The 19979-nt window shown below is 44.6% G+C and overlaps 2 protein-coding genes across 2 annotated transcripts in view; one reads left to right on the top strand and one right to left on the bottom strand.

The window, feature by feature from the left end:
• The window catches only part of LOC148473808 (uncharacterized), a 227874-nt gene that overhangs the window by 116065 nt on the left and 91830 nt on the right, over positions 1-19979 (bottom strand). The window lies entirely within an intron of this gene.
• LOC148473809 (uncharacterized) overlaps positions 1-19979 on the top strand; it is a 285177-nt gene that overhangs the window by 223685 nt on the left and 41513 nt on the right. The window contains exon 8 of the mRNA XM_088459415.1: positions 154-807. Within this exon, the coding sequence (XP_088315541.1) occupies positions 154-807 (654 nt within the window). The remainder of the gene's footprint in view (positions 1-153; positions 808-19979) is intronic.

Here is a 19979-nt window from a genome sequence, read left to right as displayed (position 1 = left end):
CATCTGGTCCCTCTAATCATGAGGAACGTTCTCCTGATAATTCAGATCTTGCTACACACAGTACAGCTCATATAGGTAATAGAATGTTATCTAAATCTGGTAAAAGTTCTATACGTCGGTCAGTTTCTGTTGGACATCAGAAAACTCACACAGGTGAGAGGCCATTTCCATGTTCTGAGTGTGGGAAATGTTTTATACTGAAATCACATCTTGTTACACATCAGAGACGTCACACAGGTGAGAAGCCATTTCCATGTACTGAGTGTGGGAAATGTTTTACAGTCAAAACTGATCTTGTTACACATCAGAGAACTCACACAGGTGTTAAGTCATTTTCATGTTCTGAGTGTGGAAAATGTTTTACATATAAATTTAATCTTGTTGCCCATGAGAGAACTCATACAGGTGAGAAGCCATTTCTATGCTCTGAGTGTGGAAAATGCTTTACCCAGAAATCTGTTTGTAATAGACATCAGATGATACACACTGGTGAGAAGCCGTTTAGTTGCTCTGAGTGTGGGAAATGTTTTTCATATAAAGCAGCTCTTGTTATACATCAGAGACGTCACACAGGTGAGAAACCATTTCCATGTCCTGAGTGTTGGAAATGTTTTACACAGAACTCTGATCTTGTTACACATCAGAGATGTCACACAGGAAGGAAACCATTTCCATGCTCTGAGTGTGGGAAATGTTTTACACGAAAAACGAACCTTGTTAGACATCAGAGAAGTCACACAGGTGAGAAACCATATCCATGTTCTCAGTGTGGGAAATGTTTTACAAAGAAATCTGATCTTGTTACACATCAGAGATGTCACACAGGAAAGAAACCATTTCCATGTACTGAGTGTGGGAAATGTTTTACACGAAAAACGAATCTTGTTAGACATCAGATGTCACACATGAGAAAAGTATTTCAATGAGCTGATACAAAACAGGGTTTTAGTAACACTCCAGTCCAGTCACACAGTATTTTAAGTTCTACATCCGCAGATAATTGGGATGTGTGTCATCAATATAAAGAGAGGGGGGATGTACAACGATAGAGATATCTCAACAACAATAAATAATATAGGGCTTGGTAACGATGCATTAAAATATATAATATCTACTATGAATACACCCAGGGGATATATATATATATATATATATCCCCAGTATCCGAATATACCGTAATATGTTACATGTGATTCTCATTATACCTAAATCTAAGCTCTTCTTATTCTATATATTTGCAGAATAAGCCTACAATAGGGATTTAGGATGAATAATTTGCTTAGATATGTATATATTATATCTACCCTTATTAGTGTAATTGGGCGCGATTATATCATGTGACTCACTAGTGGACACTATCGCACGTTATTACTAATATTATCAACATTATAACTATACAATATATGGTAATAATGTGTTTATAATGTGACCTAGATCCCAGTAACACTGCCGCTATACAGATCACTAATCCATTATCTTACTATATCATATATGTTATTTATACCTTTTTGTGTTATATAACTTAGGAGAATCGCTATGATATATATATATATTTCTACTTCAGGGTCCATAGGGGGTCCACAGGGTTGACCTTGGGGTTATAGCTGGATCAGGATCCATGGGCACCACACAGTTAAGCTTTTAGCTCACAGGATGCACTTGGGTCCTCCCCTATACCCCGCCCCCGAGCCACAGGCACCTCAGTGTAAGTTGGTGCCCGGCCGGAGTCGGTCACCACGCAGGGGGGCTGCAGGAGCAGCCCCCAGAAGCTTTTTATTTTAAGTTAGATTTTATTTATTTTAATCTCTTTTTACTACAGACGGTAGCGAAGGGCTGTCTATACAGACGCCCACGCTGCCGCTCTGATCCCCGACTGGCGCCGCGACGCCAGTACTGATCTGGGGATCGCGGCGGGAGGACAGAGTCCGTACTAGCCGGACTCTGTCTACCTCCCAGGACTGCTGCCGGAGTCGCCGGGGATTCAGGTAAGCTGCGCGTCGCTGGCTAGCGGCGGCGCGCGGAATGCCTTAAAATGCAGTCCTTTAGCCTCCGGTCCTGGGGAAAGACCGGAGGCTGCTGGCAGTGGCGGCGGGCCCCCCCCATAACCCGTGGGACCACTAGACCACCAGGGATAACAGGCAAACCAGGGGAGGAAGCCTTCCCTGTTCAGCGGCTCCTCCCCTCAGCTCAGCGCGCCTTTCAGCACGCAGTCTGGCGTCACTGAGCTGCAGTTACACGGCCACTCCTCCTCTGAGGTCTCTGGGGGCCATTTTCTCACAGTGGCAACGCAGATCTCAGGGAGCACGCGGACCGGTCCCCCTGTGTACCTCTCCACTGATTTAAGGACAGCGTACACAGCACTATAGCCCTCCCAGACACTGAATCTGGGAGGTTGTAGTGGAAAGGTGCAGTGAGTATAACTTCTCTGCATGGTATGTGACTTTTGCTAGTGCTGCCTGTCTGTGCTTATTTTCCGCTTACTGTCAGCTTATACCTGTCCCTTTACTTCTCCTATGAGCCCTACAGGTGTGTGGGGGAAGGGTGTTTCTACTGACCTCACTTATATAGATCACGTATTTGTGAGGTTCGTCAGATACAGTTGTGTGCGACAGTGCCATATTGTGGGCTGTTGTTCAACACACCGGTGAGTGCGTTTACTTCTGCCCTGTTGCCAGATATATAATATATTCTGTCATGTCAGACGAGGAGGTTGAGCGCTCAGTGGCTCCGGCGTTGGCCTCCTGCGGACGCTGTTCTGCAGGAGTGAATAGGGAGGATTTGTCACAGGATGGCCTGTGTAGTCGGTGCCAGGTGGCTCCTGGCCCATCCAGACCTTCTGTGACACAGGAACCACAGTGGGAGATGTTTTCTCAAGTGCTGGTGTCTATTGCGGACCGTCTGTCGGTCCCGACTGCTCTCCCTACTAGGGCGTTACCCCAGCCGACCATCCCCCTTTCCCCGGGTGTCCCGCAGTTATTGCGGAGTCCTCCTGGGTCTCAGTCTGTGGGTCCCTATGCGGGGTTGCCTATGTATATACAGGCTTCCCCTGTGCCGCAGCAGCCTGTGGTACCTTTGCAGGCCCCTATGGCGACTCCTCCACGCCTGGGTGGATGTGCTCTCCAACTCCGTGCAAAATTTGGCAGCATCATGAAGATTATGGCGGTCATGGACGCACATCTTCGGAACCAGAATGTACGGCCGTATCTGGATGACCTCCTGTTGCTAGCGAGCTCCCCAGAGGTACTGCTTCAACATCTCCACCTGACGATCGCTTGCCTGCAAGCACACGGGTGGTTGATAAATTGGAAAAAGTCCTCCCTGATTCCATCACAGCAGATGGTTCATTTGGGAGCCCTGCTGGATTCGCATCAGCAAAGGATTTTTCTGACTCCGGAGAAGGTCGCCTGAGCAGTCGCCGCCTGTCGGTCCATTCGGCTATGAGAGTTCTGAGGTCCATGGTGTCGACATTCGACATGGTGGAATTTGCCCAGTTCCATTCCCGGCCCCTGCAGGGGTTGATTTTATCGGAATGGAACGGGTTACCTCACCGGATCCGCTCTCAGGTGCTGGTGTTGTCTCCGGAGGTTCGGCAATCTTTGGCTTGGTGGCTTCAGACAGCTCATCTGGTCGAGGGTTGCCCCTTTTGGATCCCGGACTGGGTGCTGCTCACAACAGATGCCAGTCTCCGGGGTTGGGGGGCAGTGACCGGTTCATTGTCTCTCCAGGGTCGTTGGTCTGCGGAAGAAGCACTTCTCCCCATCAACATCCTGGAACTGCGGGCAGTATACAGGGCCCTGCAGTTGTCCGGTCCCGCTCTTCACGGAAGGGCGGTACAGGTGCAGTCCGACAACGCCACCACGGTGGCGTATATCAACCACCAAGGAGGAACTCGCAGTCAGGCAGCGATGTCGGAGGTGTCTCGCATCCTGACTTGGGCGGAGTGTCACTGTCACATTCCAGCGATCTCGGCGGTCTTCATCCCCGGAGTCCTCAATTGGGAAGCGGACTTCCTCAGCCGTCATGACGTGCATCCCGGGGAATGGTCGCTTCACCCAGAGGTATTTCAGCTACTCGTGGACAGGTGGGGACTGCCGGAGCTGGACTTGATGGCCTCCCGTCACAATCACAAGTTGCCCGTTTACGGGTCAAGGACAAGAGACGCAGGCGCAAGTCTGGTGGACGCGCTGTCGGTGAAATGGACGTTTCACCTGGCGTATGTTTCCTCCGATATCCCTACTTCCTCGGTTTCTGCGGAAATTCAAGCAGGACGGCGGCATGCTCGTGCTGGTAGCTCCGGCGTGGCCCAGACGGCCTTGGTACTCCGATCTCAGGAGCCTCTCCATCGACGCGACGTACCTTCTTCCTCAGCGTCGGGACCTGTTGTCTCAAGGGCCCTGCCTTTACCTGGATCTGGGTCGGCTGTCTTTGATGGCGTGGCTCTTGAGACAGCCGTCTTGAGGTCTCGGGGCTTCTCCAGTTCGGTTATTGGTGCCATGCTCAGGGCATGCAAGCCTGCTTCAGCACGGATTTATCACAGGGTGTGGCACACTTACTTTCAGTAGTGTGAGTCCAGACATTATGATCCTCAGGTGTTCCGAGTTTCTAGGATCTTGGAATTTCTTCAATCAGGATTGGACCTCGGCTTACGCCTTGCATCTCTGAAGGTTCATGTGTCCGCCTTGTCCGTGTGGTTTCAACGGCGGATTGCAATACTACCGGATGTTCACACCTTTTTCCAAGGTGTTCTCAGGATCCAGCCTCCCGTGGCTCCTTGGGACTTGGTGGTTCTACGGGTCCTGCAGGGTCCTCCGTTTGAGCCTCTTGAGTCGGTGGAGCTCAAGTGGCTGACATTTAAGACTGTTTTTTTCCTGTCGCCCTCCTTTTTTGATTTTTCACCAGGACAGAGCGGTGCTCCGCACTCGTCCTGAGTTTTTGCCCTAAGTGGTCTCGAAGTTCCACATTAATCAGGAACTTGTTGTGCCAGCTTTTCAGTCCCCTGATCTTTCAGCTGGTGAGACTTCCTTAGATGTTGTCCGGGCGCTTAGAATCTATGTGGACCGGACAGCTTCGGTTAGGAGGTCTGATACCTTGTTTATCCTCTTTGGTTTTCACAAGAGGGGTTGGCCTGCCAACAAACAAATGTTAGCCCGTTGGCTTCGTTCTGTTATTTGTGAGGCTTATGCACAGGAGGGTTTACCTGTGCCAGTCTCTGTTAAGGCTCATTCCACTCGTTCTGTGGGTCCTTCTTGGGCTGCTAGACGTGGCGCTTCTGCTGTTCAGCTGTGTAAGGCGGCCACTTGGTCTTCAATTCAAACGTTTTTGAGGTTCTATGCGTTTGACACCTTCGTCTCTCAGGATGCATCCTTCGGGCGCAAGATTCTCCTTTCTGCTCAGGAGCGTCCCCGCCCTTAGTTGAACTGCTTTGGGACATCCCCAAGGTCAACCCTGTGGACCCCATATGGACCCTGAAGTAGAAAACAAGAGATATGTTAAGAACTTACCTTTGTTATCTGTTTCTACGAAGTCCATAGGGTCCACAGGGCGCCTGCCCTGACGCACCTGGCTTCAAATGGGCTGTGTGGCTGGTCACCGGTTTTCCGTCTCCCATTTCTGTGAGTATGGTTTCTTGTGTGTTCCAGTCTTCCTTCTCTCTGTTCCATATTCTCCTCCGGCCTAGGCTGCTTACCAACTGAGGTGCCTATGGCTCGGGGGCGGGGTATAGGGGAGGACCCAAGTGCATCCTGGGAGCTAAAAGCTTAACTGTGTGGTGCCCCTGGATCCTGATCCAGCTATAACCCCAAGGTCAACCCTGTGGACCCTATGGACTTCGTAGAAACAGAGATAACAAAGGTAAGTTCTTACCATATCTCTTGTTATATATGTATAACATGTGACCTAGGTCCCAGTGACGCTGCCGCTATACAGATCACTAATACGTTATCTTACTATATCATGTATGTTATTTATACCTTATTGTGTTATAACTTAGGGGAATCGCTATGATATATATATATATATATATATATATACTCCAACCAATGGCGGCACTCCGGATAACAAACAATGCGGACACTTAGCTGGTTTCAGCGACGTTTCAGCGCCTTTAATCAGCGCTTTTATCAAGCATATAACATTTAATGATTGGGATTGGTCAGCTCTATCACGTGACATTATTCACATGCTATCTGCCCGGAGACTTGTATTTGTATATTGTCACCATGACAACTCTTGCTCATTGTTACTGGTGTAACCGGTCACGTGACTGCGGTTTACCATGTGACCGGGTGGAACAAATCATCCATTCCTCTTACTGTTTTTTTTTACATAGATCTCCATGATTGGTCCATTCTGGTCATGTGTGTGCTTATATCACATGACCGGGTGGATCTGATTATCCAGACTCCCTCTCTAGTTCATTCTGCAGAGACTGACACGATTGGTCCATTTCGATCACGTGCCATTGTATACATCATGTGACGCAGACTCAGGATCGGCTGCATTAATTGGTAAATGGAACTTTTTATTCTTAGGGTTTATATTGTTTTTACAAACTCTTGCTGATTATACATTAGGTAATGATTGCTTTCTATGTAATATACTTATTATTCTTACATATGGCATGGCTAATTATGGTTCCCCCCTGATGCTTGTTTGATCTGCTCCTTGGGTATATAAGGCAGCCATATTATACACGCTACTGAAGAGGTTGTGGGTCTAATTCCAAGACGAAATGCGTTAGTCACTTTCTACACTGGTCATGTTTGGGCCACTTGTCCTTCCTTATCTGGACCAGGAGTGAAAGCAGGAATGTTGGGACATCCAGCGATTACACCGGCCAGCCATCACCCACTGCGAGCTTTCCTGCTAAAGACTGGACGGGCTTCTATCACAGCAACCTGGTAATATAACTATCTGCCAACTGGCCATTACCCGGATGCACCAAACTTCTTTCCATTACCTATTAGCTTGTGACGTTACCATTTACATCTGGTTCTCTATTTACTATTATTGGTGCCCACTTATTTGTAATCAGAATTAGCCTGAATATCAGTGACCTGTGTTTTATATGATTTATGTGTATAATGTTTGTCATTTCTATCATTGATTTTTTTCATATTAAATACTGTACATTTCATTTATAATGCATCTTTATTAAGCCTCATGTGAATTAATTATTGTTTTTAGATTTCCCTAGCGCTGTACAACCCTCCTCTTTGTATAATGTGTTATATCTTATTGGAGGATGACCCCCATCTGTATATAGCTGCTATATAACTCCTCATACATCACCTATCAGATCTAATCTTTCCTAATCCTCCATGTGTCAGTAATATAAAACTGGGATAGATCACTCGGGTGACACTTAAGGAGCGTACACACTAGACGATATGCTCCCTGAGCGATGTCGTCTAGTGTGTCCCCGGCAGGCTGTGCTCAATGTCGTTCATGAAATTGAGCACAGCCGCTGAAAGATATCGTTCAGCGCCGGGCTCTCTCCACCATTCCATAACATGCAGCAGGTTGGCCTGCATGTTAACCCGATGAACGATAATGACGAACGAACGATGGGAATGCGCATCGCCGTTATCGTTAATCATTTTTGTGTTAAAAATGGATGATAAAGTGGATGACTTAACGATATCGTTATTGTTCAGTCGTCCACTTTAATCGCCCATTGTGTACGTACCTTTGTAGTATTGTCTTTATTCTATTAGATATCGGCACCACTCTCCACAGTAATAACAGACCACGTCATTATTATATAGGGGATACATTTTATATATATCAGTCATACACAGAGAAGATAGATACATTATTATTCTATCAGATATCAGCACCACTCTCCACAGTAATAACAGACCACGTCATTATTATATAGGGGATACATTTTATGTATATCAGTCATACACGGAGAAGATAAATACATTATTATTCTATTAGATATCAGCACCACTCTGCAGTAATAACAGACCACGTCGTTGTTATATAGGGGATACATTTTATGTATATCAGTCATACACGGAGAAGATAAATACATTATTATACTATTAGATATCAGCACCACTCTCTGCAGTAATAACAGACCACGTCGTTGTTATATAGGGGATACATTTTATGTATATCAGTCATACACAGAGAAGATAAATACATTATTATACTATTAGATATCAGCACCACTCTCTGCAGTAATAACAGACCACGTCATTGTTATATAGAGGATACATTTTATGTATATCAGTCATACACAGAGAAGATAAATACATTATTATACTATTAGATATCAGCACCACTCTCTGCAGTAATAACAGACCATGTCGTTGTTATATAGGGGATACATATTATGTATATCAGTCATACACGGAGAAGATAAATACATTATTAGTCTATTAGATATCGGCACCACTCTCTGCAATAATAACAGACCACGTCGTTGTTATATAGGGGATACATTTTATGTATATCAGTCATACACAGAGAAGATAAATACATTATTATACTATTAGATATCAGCACCACTCTCTGCAGTAATAACAGACCACGTCGTTGTTATATAGGGGATACATTTTATGTATATCAGTCATACACAGAGAAGATAAATACATTATTATACTATTAGATATCAGCACCACTCTCTGCAGTAATAACAGACCACGTCATTGTTATATAGAGGATACATTTTATGTATATCAGTCATACACGGAGAAGATAAATACATTATTAGTCTATTAGATATCGGCACCACTCTCTGCAATAATAACAGACCACGTCGTTGTTATATAGGGGATACATTTTATGTATATCAATCATACACGGAGAAGATAAATACATTATTAGTCTATTAGATATCGGCACCACTCTCTGCAGTAATAACACACCACGTCGTTGTTATATAGGGGATACATTTTATGTATATCAGTCATACAGAGAAGATAAAATACATTATTATTTTTGAAAACAGATTTTATTATGGAAACTTATGGGTAGAATTCAGCTGTTTGCTACTTTGGAATGGTGGATTTATGGTGACGCACAAACCACAAAGTATTTCATGGTGGTGGTGAGAACAAAAATATAAGAAAAACATTAGGTTTCTTTTCAATTTCTTGGAATTCAATGAAAAATGTTTTTGCTTGTTTTGGGGAGATTATTTTGGCCTTTTTAGGTAATTTCTTGAAAAAACAAGATAATAATTGTGTGTGTTCTGCATAAATAATACAAAGCAGAGAGACAATTATTGTCACCACCACAAATCTACACTACAAGGGCCGGGAATAAAGGCCTCAATTATCTGGCTGCTGTCTCCTAACAACACTACAAGATCCATCCCGCAGACCTTCATAGACTATGTGATATAATGTGTATAGTGCTGAAGAGCGGCGCTGCCAAGGTGGTCACTGGTGAGGGTACATAGACTATGTGATATAATGTGTATAGTGCTGAAGAGCGGCGCTGCCAAGATGGTCACTGGTGAGGGTACATAGACTATGTGATATAATGTGTATAGTGCTGAAGAGCGGCGCTGCCAAGGTGGTCACTGGTGAGGGTACATAGACTATGTGATATAATGTGTATAGTGCTGAAGAGCGGCGCTGCCAAGGTGTCACTGGTGAGGGTACATAGACTATGTGATATAATGTGTATAGTGCTGAAGAGCGGCGCTGCCAAGATGGTCACTGGTGAGGGTACATAGACTATGTGATATAATGTGTATAGTGCTGAAGAGCGGCGCTGCCAAGGTGGTCACTGGTGAGGGTACATAGACTATGTGATATAATGTGTATAGTGCTGAAGAGCGGCGCTGCCAAGGTGTCACTGGTGAGGGTACATAGACTATGTGATATAATGTGTATAGTGCTGAAGAGCGGCGCTGCCAAGGTGGTCACTGGTGAGGGTACATAGACTATGTGATATAATGTGTATAGTGCTGAAGAGCGGCACTGCCAAGGTGGTCACTGGTGAGGGTACATAGAGTATGTGATATATTGTGTATAGTGCTGAAGAGCGGCGCTGCCAAGGTGGTCACTGGTGAGGGTACATAGACTATGTGATATAATGTGTATAGTGCTGAAGAGCGGCGCTGCCAAGGTGGTCACTGGTGAGGGTACATAGACTAGGGTACATAGACTATGTGATATAATGTGTATAGTGCTGAAGAGCGGCGCTGCCAAGGTGGTCACTGGTGAGGGTACATAGACTATGTGATATAATGTGTATAGTGCTGAAGAGCGGCGCTGCCAAGGTGGTCACTGGTGAGGGTACATAGACTATGTGATATAATGTGTATAGCGCTGAAGATCAGCGCTGCCAAGGTGGTCACTGGTGAGGGTACATAGACTATGTGATATAATGTGTATAGTGCTGCCAAGGTGGTCACTGGTGAGGGTACATAGACTATGTGATATAATGTGTATAGTGCTGAAGAGCGGCGCTGCCAAGGTGGTCACTGGTGAGGGTACATAGACTATGTGATATAATGTTTATAGCGCTGAAGAGCGGCGCTGCCAAGGTGGTCACTGGTGAGGGTACATAGACTATGTGATATAATGTGTATAGCGCTGAAGAGAGGCGCTGCCAAGGTGGTCACTGGTGAGGGTACATAGACTATGTGATATAATGTGTATAGCACTGAAGAGCGGCGCTGCCAAGGTGGTCACTGGTGAGGGTACATAGACTATGTGATATAATGTGTATAGCGCTGAAGAGCGGCGCTGGCAAGGTGGTCACTGGTGAGGATACATAGACTATGTGATATAATGTGTATAGCGCTGAAGAGCGGCGCTGCCAAGGTGGTCACTGGTGAGGGTACATAGACTATGTGATATAATGTGTATAGCGCTGAAGAGCGGCGCTGCCAAGGTGATCACTGGTGAGGGTACATAGACTATGTGATATAATGTGTATAGCGCTGAAGATCGGCGCTGCCAAGGTGGTCACTGGTGAGGGTACATAAACTATGTGATATAATGTGTATAGCGCTGAAGAGCGGCGCTGCCAAGGTGGTCACTGGTGAGGGTACATTGACTATGTGATATAATGTGTATAGCGCTGAAGAGCGGCGCTGCCAAGGTGGTCACTGGTGAGGGTACATAGACTATGTGATATAATGTGTATAGTGCTGCCAAGGTGGTCACTGGTGAGGGTACATAGACTATGTGATATAATGTGTACAGTGCTGAAGAGCGGCGCTGCCAAGGTGGTCACTGGTGAGGGTACATAGACTATGTGATATAATGTGTATAGTGCTGAAGAGCGGTGCTGCCAAGGTGGTCACTGGTGAGGGTACATAGACTATGTGATATAATGTGTATAGCGCTGAAGAGCGGCGCTGACACGGTGGTCACTGGTGAGGGTACATAGACTATGTGATATAATGTGTATAGTGCTGAAGAGCGGCGCTGCCAAGGTGGTCACTGGTGAGGGTACATAGACTATGTGATATAATGTGTATAGTGCTGAAGAGCGGCGCTGCCAAGGTGGTCACTGGTGAGGGTACATAGACTATGTGATGTATATTATGGTGTTACAGATAATGACTGTAACTGTACGTTCCTTATATATATTACTCATCCCGAGGTCATTATTCCCCATTTCTCTCCCATGGATGGATTATACTGATCAGCATGTGCTCGTCACAGATACATGTAATATATAAGAGGATCCAACTAAGGGCCTGATTCAGAGCCGCTCGTTCGCTCCGAGCGATGTTTGCCCAACTGCGCATGCGTACAGATCGTAAAACACATGTGCGAACCAGTCAGTGCGGCTGAAAATCGTTTGTTCGCTAAATAGCGAATGCCTGCTATTTTGAGTGACATAATGAGGTGTATGTGGGTGGTAACAGGGGAAGGTGCTTGAAAACGGGGAGTGGAGATCTGAACGCAGGCGTGCTTAGAGGTCCAAACGGGCGTTTTATGGATGTGCAAAATGAATACAGCAGCGTCATTGACCACGTCACTGGGTTATTTTATAGCCAGAACTGCTCGCAAGATTGTGGTAGCAAAAGCCAACCACAAGAATAGCGAGCAGTTCATACGCTGGTCGATGTACTCGATTAATCTAATAAATAGCGGACATGACGTAGGATGCGAGCGGCCAGGGGGCGTATTTTTTCAAAAAACGACTGCAAGTTTTGTTCGCTCGTTCAGACATAGAGGCATGAACAGACCGCAAAGAGCGAACGGTTCATTTGAATAGCCACCCCTATTTTCTGGACGAACAACTGCAAATAGCGTCCGGCTCTGAATTAGGCCCAATGTGTAGTGTTTTAGGCTGATCACAGTAAGCTCAGTTCTTCATTTGGGGTATTGTACAGGTGACGTGTACCACTCCCAAGGTGCAAATTATTATGTGTACCGTACTCACCACTATGCATACTCTGCCTCTCTATACAGGTATCATTAGCTGGTATAAGTAAGTTACTGGTATTAGCAGTCAGTGATGATGACTTACCTCACTTACACTTACAGTAGTGACACCAAACATGTATGTGTGTCTATGCAAATGGGAGATGGTAATCACATGTGTACAGTACTCACCACTATGCATACTCTGCCTCTCATATACAGGTATCATTAGCTGGTATAAGTAATGTGACTGGTATTAGCAGTCAGTGATGATGGTGTACCTCACTTACACTGACAATAGTGACACCAAACATGTATGTGTGTCTATGCAAACGGGAGATGGTAATCACATGTGTACTGTACTCACCACTATGCATACTCTGCCTCATATACAGGTATCATTAGCTGGTATAAGTAATGTTACTGGTATTAGCAGTCAGTGATGATGACTTACTTCACTTACACTTGTGACACCAAACATGTATGTGTGTCTATGCAAATGGGAGATGGTAATCACATGTGTACAGTACTCACCACTATGCATACTCTGCCTCTCATATACAGGTATCATTAGCTGGTATAAGTAATGTGACTGGTATTAGCAGTCAGTGATGATGGTGTACCTCACTTACACTGACAGTAGTGACACCAAACATGTATGTGTGTCTATGCAAACGGGAGATGGTAATCACATGTGTACTGTACTCACCACTATGCATACTCTGCCTCATATACAGGTATCATTAGCTGGTATAAGTAATGTTACTGGTATTAGCAGTCAGTGATGATGACTTACCTCACTTACACTTACAGTAGTGACACCAAACATGTATGTGTGTCTATGCAAATGGGAGATGGTAATCACATGTGTACAGTACTCACCACTATGCATACTCTGCCTCATATACAGGTATCATTAGCTGGTATAAGTAATGTTACTGGTATTAGCAGTCAGTGATGATGGCGTACCTCACTTACACTGACAGTAGTGACACCAAACATGTATGTGTGTCTATGCAAACGGGAGATGGTAATCACATGTGTACTGTACTCACCACTATGCATACTCTGCCTCATATACAGGTATCATTAGCTGGTATAAGTAATGTTACTGGTATTAGCAGTCAGTGATGATGGCGTACCTCACTTACACTGACAGTAGTGATACCAAACATGTATGTGTGTCTATGCAAATGGGAGATGGTAATCACATGTGTACTGTACTCACCACTATGCATACTCTGCCTCATATACAGGTATCATTAGCTGGTATAAGTAATGTTACTGGTATTAGCAGTCAGTGATGATGGCGTACCTCACTTACACTGACAGTAGTGACACCAAACATGTATGTGTGTCTATGCAAACGGGAGATGGTAATCACGTGTACTGTACTCACCACTATGCATACTCTGCCTCATATACAGGTATCATTAGCTGGTATAAGTAATGTTACTGGTATTAGCAGTCAGTGATGATGGCGTACCTCACTTACACTGACAGTTGTGATACCAAACATGTATGTGTGTCTATGCAAATGGGAGATGGTAATCACATGTGTACTGTACTCACCACTATGCATACTCTGCCTCATATACAGGTATCATTAGCTGGTATAAGTAATGTTACTGGTATTAGCAGTCAGTGATGATGGTGTACCTCACTTACACTGACAGTAGTGATACCAAACATGTATGTGTGTCTATGCAAATGGGAGATGGTAATCACATGTGTACTGTACTCACCACTATGCATACTCTGCCTCATATACAGGTATCATTAGCTGGTATAAGTAATGTTACTGGTATTAGCAGTCAGTGATGATGGCGTACCTCACTTACACTGACAGTAGTGACAACAAACATGTATGTGTGTCTATGCAAACGGGAGATGGTAATCACATGTGTACTGTACTCACCACTATGCATACTCTGCCTCATATACAGGTATCATTAGCTGGTATAAGTAATGTTACTGGTATTAGCAGTCAGTGATGATGGCGTACCTCACTTACACTGACAGTAGTGATACCAAACATGTATGTGTGTCTATGCAAATGGGAGATGGTAATCACATGTGTACTGTACTCACCACTATGCATACTCTGCCTCATATACAGGTATCATTAGCTGGTATAAGTAATGTTACTGGTATTAGCAGTCAGTGATGATGGCGTACCTCACTTACACTGACAGTAGTGACACCAAACATGTATGTGTGTCTATGCAAATGGGAGATGGAATCACATGTGTACTGTACTCACCACTATGCATACTCTGCCTCTCATATACAGGTATCATTAGCTGGTATAAGTAATGTTACTGGTATTAGCAGTCAGTGATGATGGCGTACCTCACTTACACTGACAGTAGTGATACCAAACATGTCTATGCAAATGGGAGATGGAAATCACATGTGTACCATACTCACCACTATGCACACTCTGCCTCTAATATAAAGGAATCTTTTTGTAGAAACAATAGATTCCCTCTTTGTTTAAAAACTTTTTTATTAAAAGGTAATAAAAAGAATATTATAGTGAATGGGATTGTGCCTGACATATATAAACAAATACCAAATGTATTACCCAGGGGGTTTCATACTTCAAGCGAAGTGACCAATGATGCTGTTAGGAATCACTAATATCAGTTTCAAGAAACTAGATGGTGCAAACATGGGTGTTACCTCCTTCCGGGGTATCGGTATACAGCTCTACCGGGCACTACCTCCTACTGCCAACACGTTTCCAGATATTATGGGCCCCATTTATCAACAAGTTTTATCATTCACAACGAGTGACTGCGTATGATAACGGTGCTACAGCCAATCCGCTGTTTGAAAACTGACAGTTGGAAGCGGATTGGCTGGAGCACCATTAATCATACGCAGTCACTCGTTGTGAATGATAAAACTCATTGATAAGTAAGGCCCCATATCTCTTTATCATGGCATGGAGGGTAACTTCCAAAGTGCTCACTTCTATAGTAAGTTGTCTTTTTAAAATAGTGTCATTTCCGGTTCCTGTGCTGCAGACTGGAAGTGGAGGTCCGTCTTCATGTATAAAATAAGCATCTTCAGGGGTGTGGGGCAGTAGTGGCCGGTATCATAGTGCCGGTCTCCTGATAAAGAAAACAATCAAGGTAATAAAAACCCTGAGTGGGATGGCGGAAGTGATGTCACCAGGATCCCGGAAATGAATAGGTCTGATGTCAGAGGCATCTTCAGGGAATTGTGTGATATGTAGTTTTCTCTTGTGCCTGAGTATTGGGTTCAGCCGCCATCTTTAGGAAGCTTTGTGTTTTACAGCAACTCAGATGGAAGTGACATCATCCGGTGGAGAGGAATTGGTGTTAATTGTTCTCCAGGGATCTTGGTTAATGTAGCTTAATGGGTCATTTCTTTTAAGGATCATGCTGATATTAGTTCTGAGAGACAACTGAAGTATCTCCCATAATAAAATAGGCTAGACATTTATACGTTTAAACATTTGGAATAAAAATACAGGATTTTTGACACTACTCAAATACTTTATTATCTAGGAAAGGATCCATGTAATGTGGTTCATGTAAGGTGTGCCCAGTGATGGTACCTACTAATAATAATGTGATAGGTACAACCAAACATGGTACATAAATGAATATATTACCTATAACACAGCAGCAGTTATATATAATGTACAATGTCCATGTAAGAAAAATGATAATGGAATAATGAGAAGACCACTGAAAAAGAGGACTTTGTAACACCTGGGGAACATACACAATGCCAAACGTGACCAACAACTGATGGGGCCACTAACACCAGGGGATAGACATCTTATACTATACCACAAATGTCACCCTAATGTACTAACACCAGGGGATAGACATCTTATACTATACCACAAATGTCACCCTAATGTACTAACAGCATTTGGCATGAGGAAAATAACATGGACATTAGAGGGGGACATTGATGGTGAACTATTATGACAGGAAACAAGACCAGTGGGCCTAAATGAGGAGAACAATTATACGACATTTCTCATGTAATCCTGGGGATCTAATATAATTATTTCTAAAACAACTAAAATATATTTCACAAACAATCCTATTAGTGGAAGCCCCCCCCCCACATCTTCTTAGGAACAATCACTTATATCTGTCCCATTCCAATTAAATATTAGGAACAATTACTTAAATTTGTCTTATTTTGGTGAAATATTGGGACTATTTTTATCCTTATTATGACATAAGATATTAAGAAAATTGACACTGAAATCAGATTGGAAAATGAAGATAGGGATAGATATATTTATGGCAGACACCTCTCCCTATTACAGTTAAGAGGATTACAGTAAAATATCAGTAATATACTTATTTATAAGATTTATCAGATTTGTAAATTACAATGTTGATTCTGACAATTGTTTTACGCAATTAGGTTTTTGTAAAATCATTTTCACCTTACCTTCACTTCCTAAATAGGTGTCAATAATCCCATTTAATCACACACACACTTTATTTTTATATACAGAAGGCTTTCTTCAAGTGTTTGGAGGGTTTCTGTGGGAATTTGTGCCCATTCATTCTGTAGCGTATGTATGAGGTGAGGCACTGATGTTGGACGAGAACATCTGGCTCGCAATCTCCGTTCCAGTTTAACCCAAAGGTGCTCAATAAAGTGGTCAGGGCTCAGTGCTGGCCAGTCAAGTTTTTCCACATCAAACTCATCAAACCATGGGCCTGATTCAGAGCTGAACGCTCTTACCAGAGCGCTCGCTCTGAATCAGGGCCCTCCTACCTTTTTGGAGCGTCCTCATGGACGCTCGCATAGCTGAGGGTTACCACCCACAGCTATAGCGAGTGTCCATGATGATGGTCGCGATGGTCTTGACCATCGCAACCATCGGGCTTGCGACGGAGACCCTGCAATAGGGTCTCGCTGCTGCAAGCCCTGGAGTGATTTTGGCTCTATTAGAGCCAAAATCACTCCCACTGACATCACTAGTGATGTCAGTGGGGCCGGCTTGAGACGGTAGGCATTCCCATGGGAACGCCTCCGTCTGGCAGGCACGCCCACCAAAGGGGGCGTGCTGTCAATCAACATCGACAGCACGTCCCCTTTGGTGCGAGACCCGGAGCGATGGTGAGCCCGTCGCTCGCTGGGTCTCGTGCATGCGCACGACGGAGCTCCCTCCGTCGTGCGCATGCGCAGTGGGGAACATCGACCCGCTTGCGAGCGTCTTGCCGCTCGCGAGCGGGTCTGAAAGACCCCACATGTCTTTATAGTGTTGGCTTTTTTGCACTGGAGCACAGTCATGTTGGAATAGAAAGGGTCTTCCCCAAACTTCCCCATCCCCTCTAGCATTAAAAATGTTCACAAGGTTTATTACATCCCCTTATTGACCCAGTTGAAGTGGATGTGTCACGAGTTCTCCTGGTTAGGACGTCTTGCGACATTTAAAATGATGTTACCAAAACTGATGTACCTATTTCGTGCCATTCCCTATGCAATTCCCCGTACATTACTACAACAGATGAGACGATTTAGGTTTTCTTAATGTGTGGAAACGTAAACCCCCCAATATGGCTTATAATCTTACGATTCACTCAAAACCACAGGGGGGGGGGGTCTTACCCTTCCTGAACTTATTAGATATCATGAGGCTGCCCTACTCTCCCAATTGTGTGACTGGTTTCTGCCCCCTCATTCTAAGCCCTGGATGGATTTGGAATGTGCTCTCGTTAAATGTTTCCCTCTCCCTGACCTTTGGCTTCCCCGTCAGCTCCATCCACAACCTCCACTGTTCCCTGCAGCTGCCCTCAACGTCTTAAGAGTTTGGGATCTTAAGCACAAGACCCATTTTGAGTTTACCCTTCCCACAAGAAATGTTTTCCTACAGACGTTAAATAGATCTCTGTCCCATCTGCATATCTTTTATTGGATGTGCCTAGGTATTGAGTCTCTGACAGATTTCCTTTCCCCATCTTCCATCTTAACCATTTTCTGACCTTTCTGTTAAATTGAATTTAAGTCCCTCAGCCTGGTTCTATTACCTTCAACTTAAACACTGGGTTTATAGTATGTATACAGATCCCAATGTGTTTCAATTACAACTGGATTGAGTTCTAGGTAGGTTGACTAGACCTTCCCGTGGAGCCATATCTTACTGGTATTGTTTTTTTGTCCCTCCAGATTTGACGGCTAAGTCCCTAGTTCAGCCTAAATGGGAGACTGATCTCCAACGTACTTTTCACCCTTAAACAGTGGGAATCTATTCACCTTATTCCTTCTCCCTTTCTAAATGCACCAATCATACTGAAATGCAGGTCCAGCTCTTAAATAGATTGTACTTCAGTCCCTCTAAACTCCATAAGATATGGCCTGTGACTTCAACATTGTGCTGGCGTCTCTGCAATTCTGATGGTTCTATTTTCCATGTTTTTTGGGAATGTCCTATATTATGCCCTTTTGGACAGAAGTGTTTACCCTTATATATGATGTATCAGGCCTCACCTTAACCCCAGACCCCTCCATAGCCCTCCTACATTGGTATCCTTCCACTGTTCCTAAATGTGCTCACTATATCCTTGGTCACATTATAGTATCTGCCAGGGCCACCAGAGCCCAGCATTGGAAATCCCCTCGTCTTCCTCCATTTGCGAAAGTTATTTCTAAAGCTGCATATACACACAATGATTTTTTGAACGATTATCGTTTAACGATAATCATTTGAAAAAATCATTCACTTTCTGAGTCAAATGAACGATAATCGTTCATGCGCGTTCACGATTGTAGTTTGTAGTTCAGTCAGACTTGTCAACTCAACGATTTTCATTAAGGGAATATACAAAAATCGTAGTTCAAAAAAATCGTTCCTTACACTTTAAAAAATCTGACAGATAATCTGACAGAAAATCATTCATAAAATCGTTGGTAACAAAATCGTTGTGTGTGTATGCAGCTTAAGACTCAATTTCATTTTGAAATGAAGACTTAAGAGGTTCCTTATTCTACAATTCCTTCTCCTATAATGTAGTGGCTTCCATGGCACATATATGTTACAGAGGGTAAGGGTGCCCCCTGCACATGCTGCTCCTCGGAGCCCCTCCCCCTTATTTAATTTAAATGAAACTCTGATGGTAGATTGAGGCGATTGATCAATGCACTTTGGGGGTCATTCAGACTCACTCGCGAGCGGCAGGATGCTCGCAAGCAGGTCGATGTTCCCCACTGCGCATGCGCACGACGGAGGGAGCTCCGTCGTGCGCATGCACGAGACCCAGCGAGCGACGGGCTCACCATCGCTCCGGGTCTCGCACCAAAGGGGACGTGCTGTCGATGTTGATTGACAGCACGCCCCCTTTGGTGGGCGTGCCTGCCAGACGGAGGCGTTCCCATGGGAATGCCTACCGTCTCAAGCCGGCCCCACTGACATCACTCGCTCCGGGTCTCGCACCAAAGGGGGCGTGCTGTCGATGTTGACAGCACGCCCCCTTTGGTGGGCGTGCCTGCCAGACGGCCCCACTGACATCACTAGTGATGTCAGTGGGAGTGATTTTGGCTCTAATAGAGCCAAAATCACTCCAGGGCTTGCGGTAGCGAGACCCTACCACAGGGTCTCCATCGCAAGCCCGATGGTCACGACCATCA

This window comes from Taudactylus pleione, unplaced genomic scaffold (genome assembly GCF_031769625.1).
Source record: "Taudactylus pleione unplaced genomic scaffold, aTauple2 ptg000910l, whole genome shotgun sequence".
Classification (NCBI taxonomy): domain Eukaryota; kingdom Metazoa; phylum Chordata; class Amphibia; order Anura; family Myobatrachidae; genus Taudactylus; species Taudactylus pleione.
This window is presented reverse-complemented; position numbering and strand designations above follow the sequence as displayed.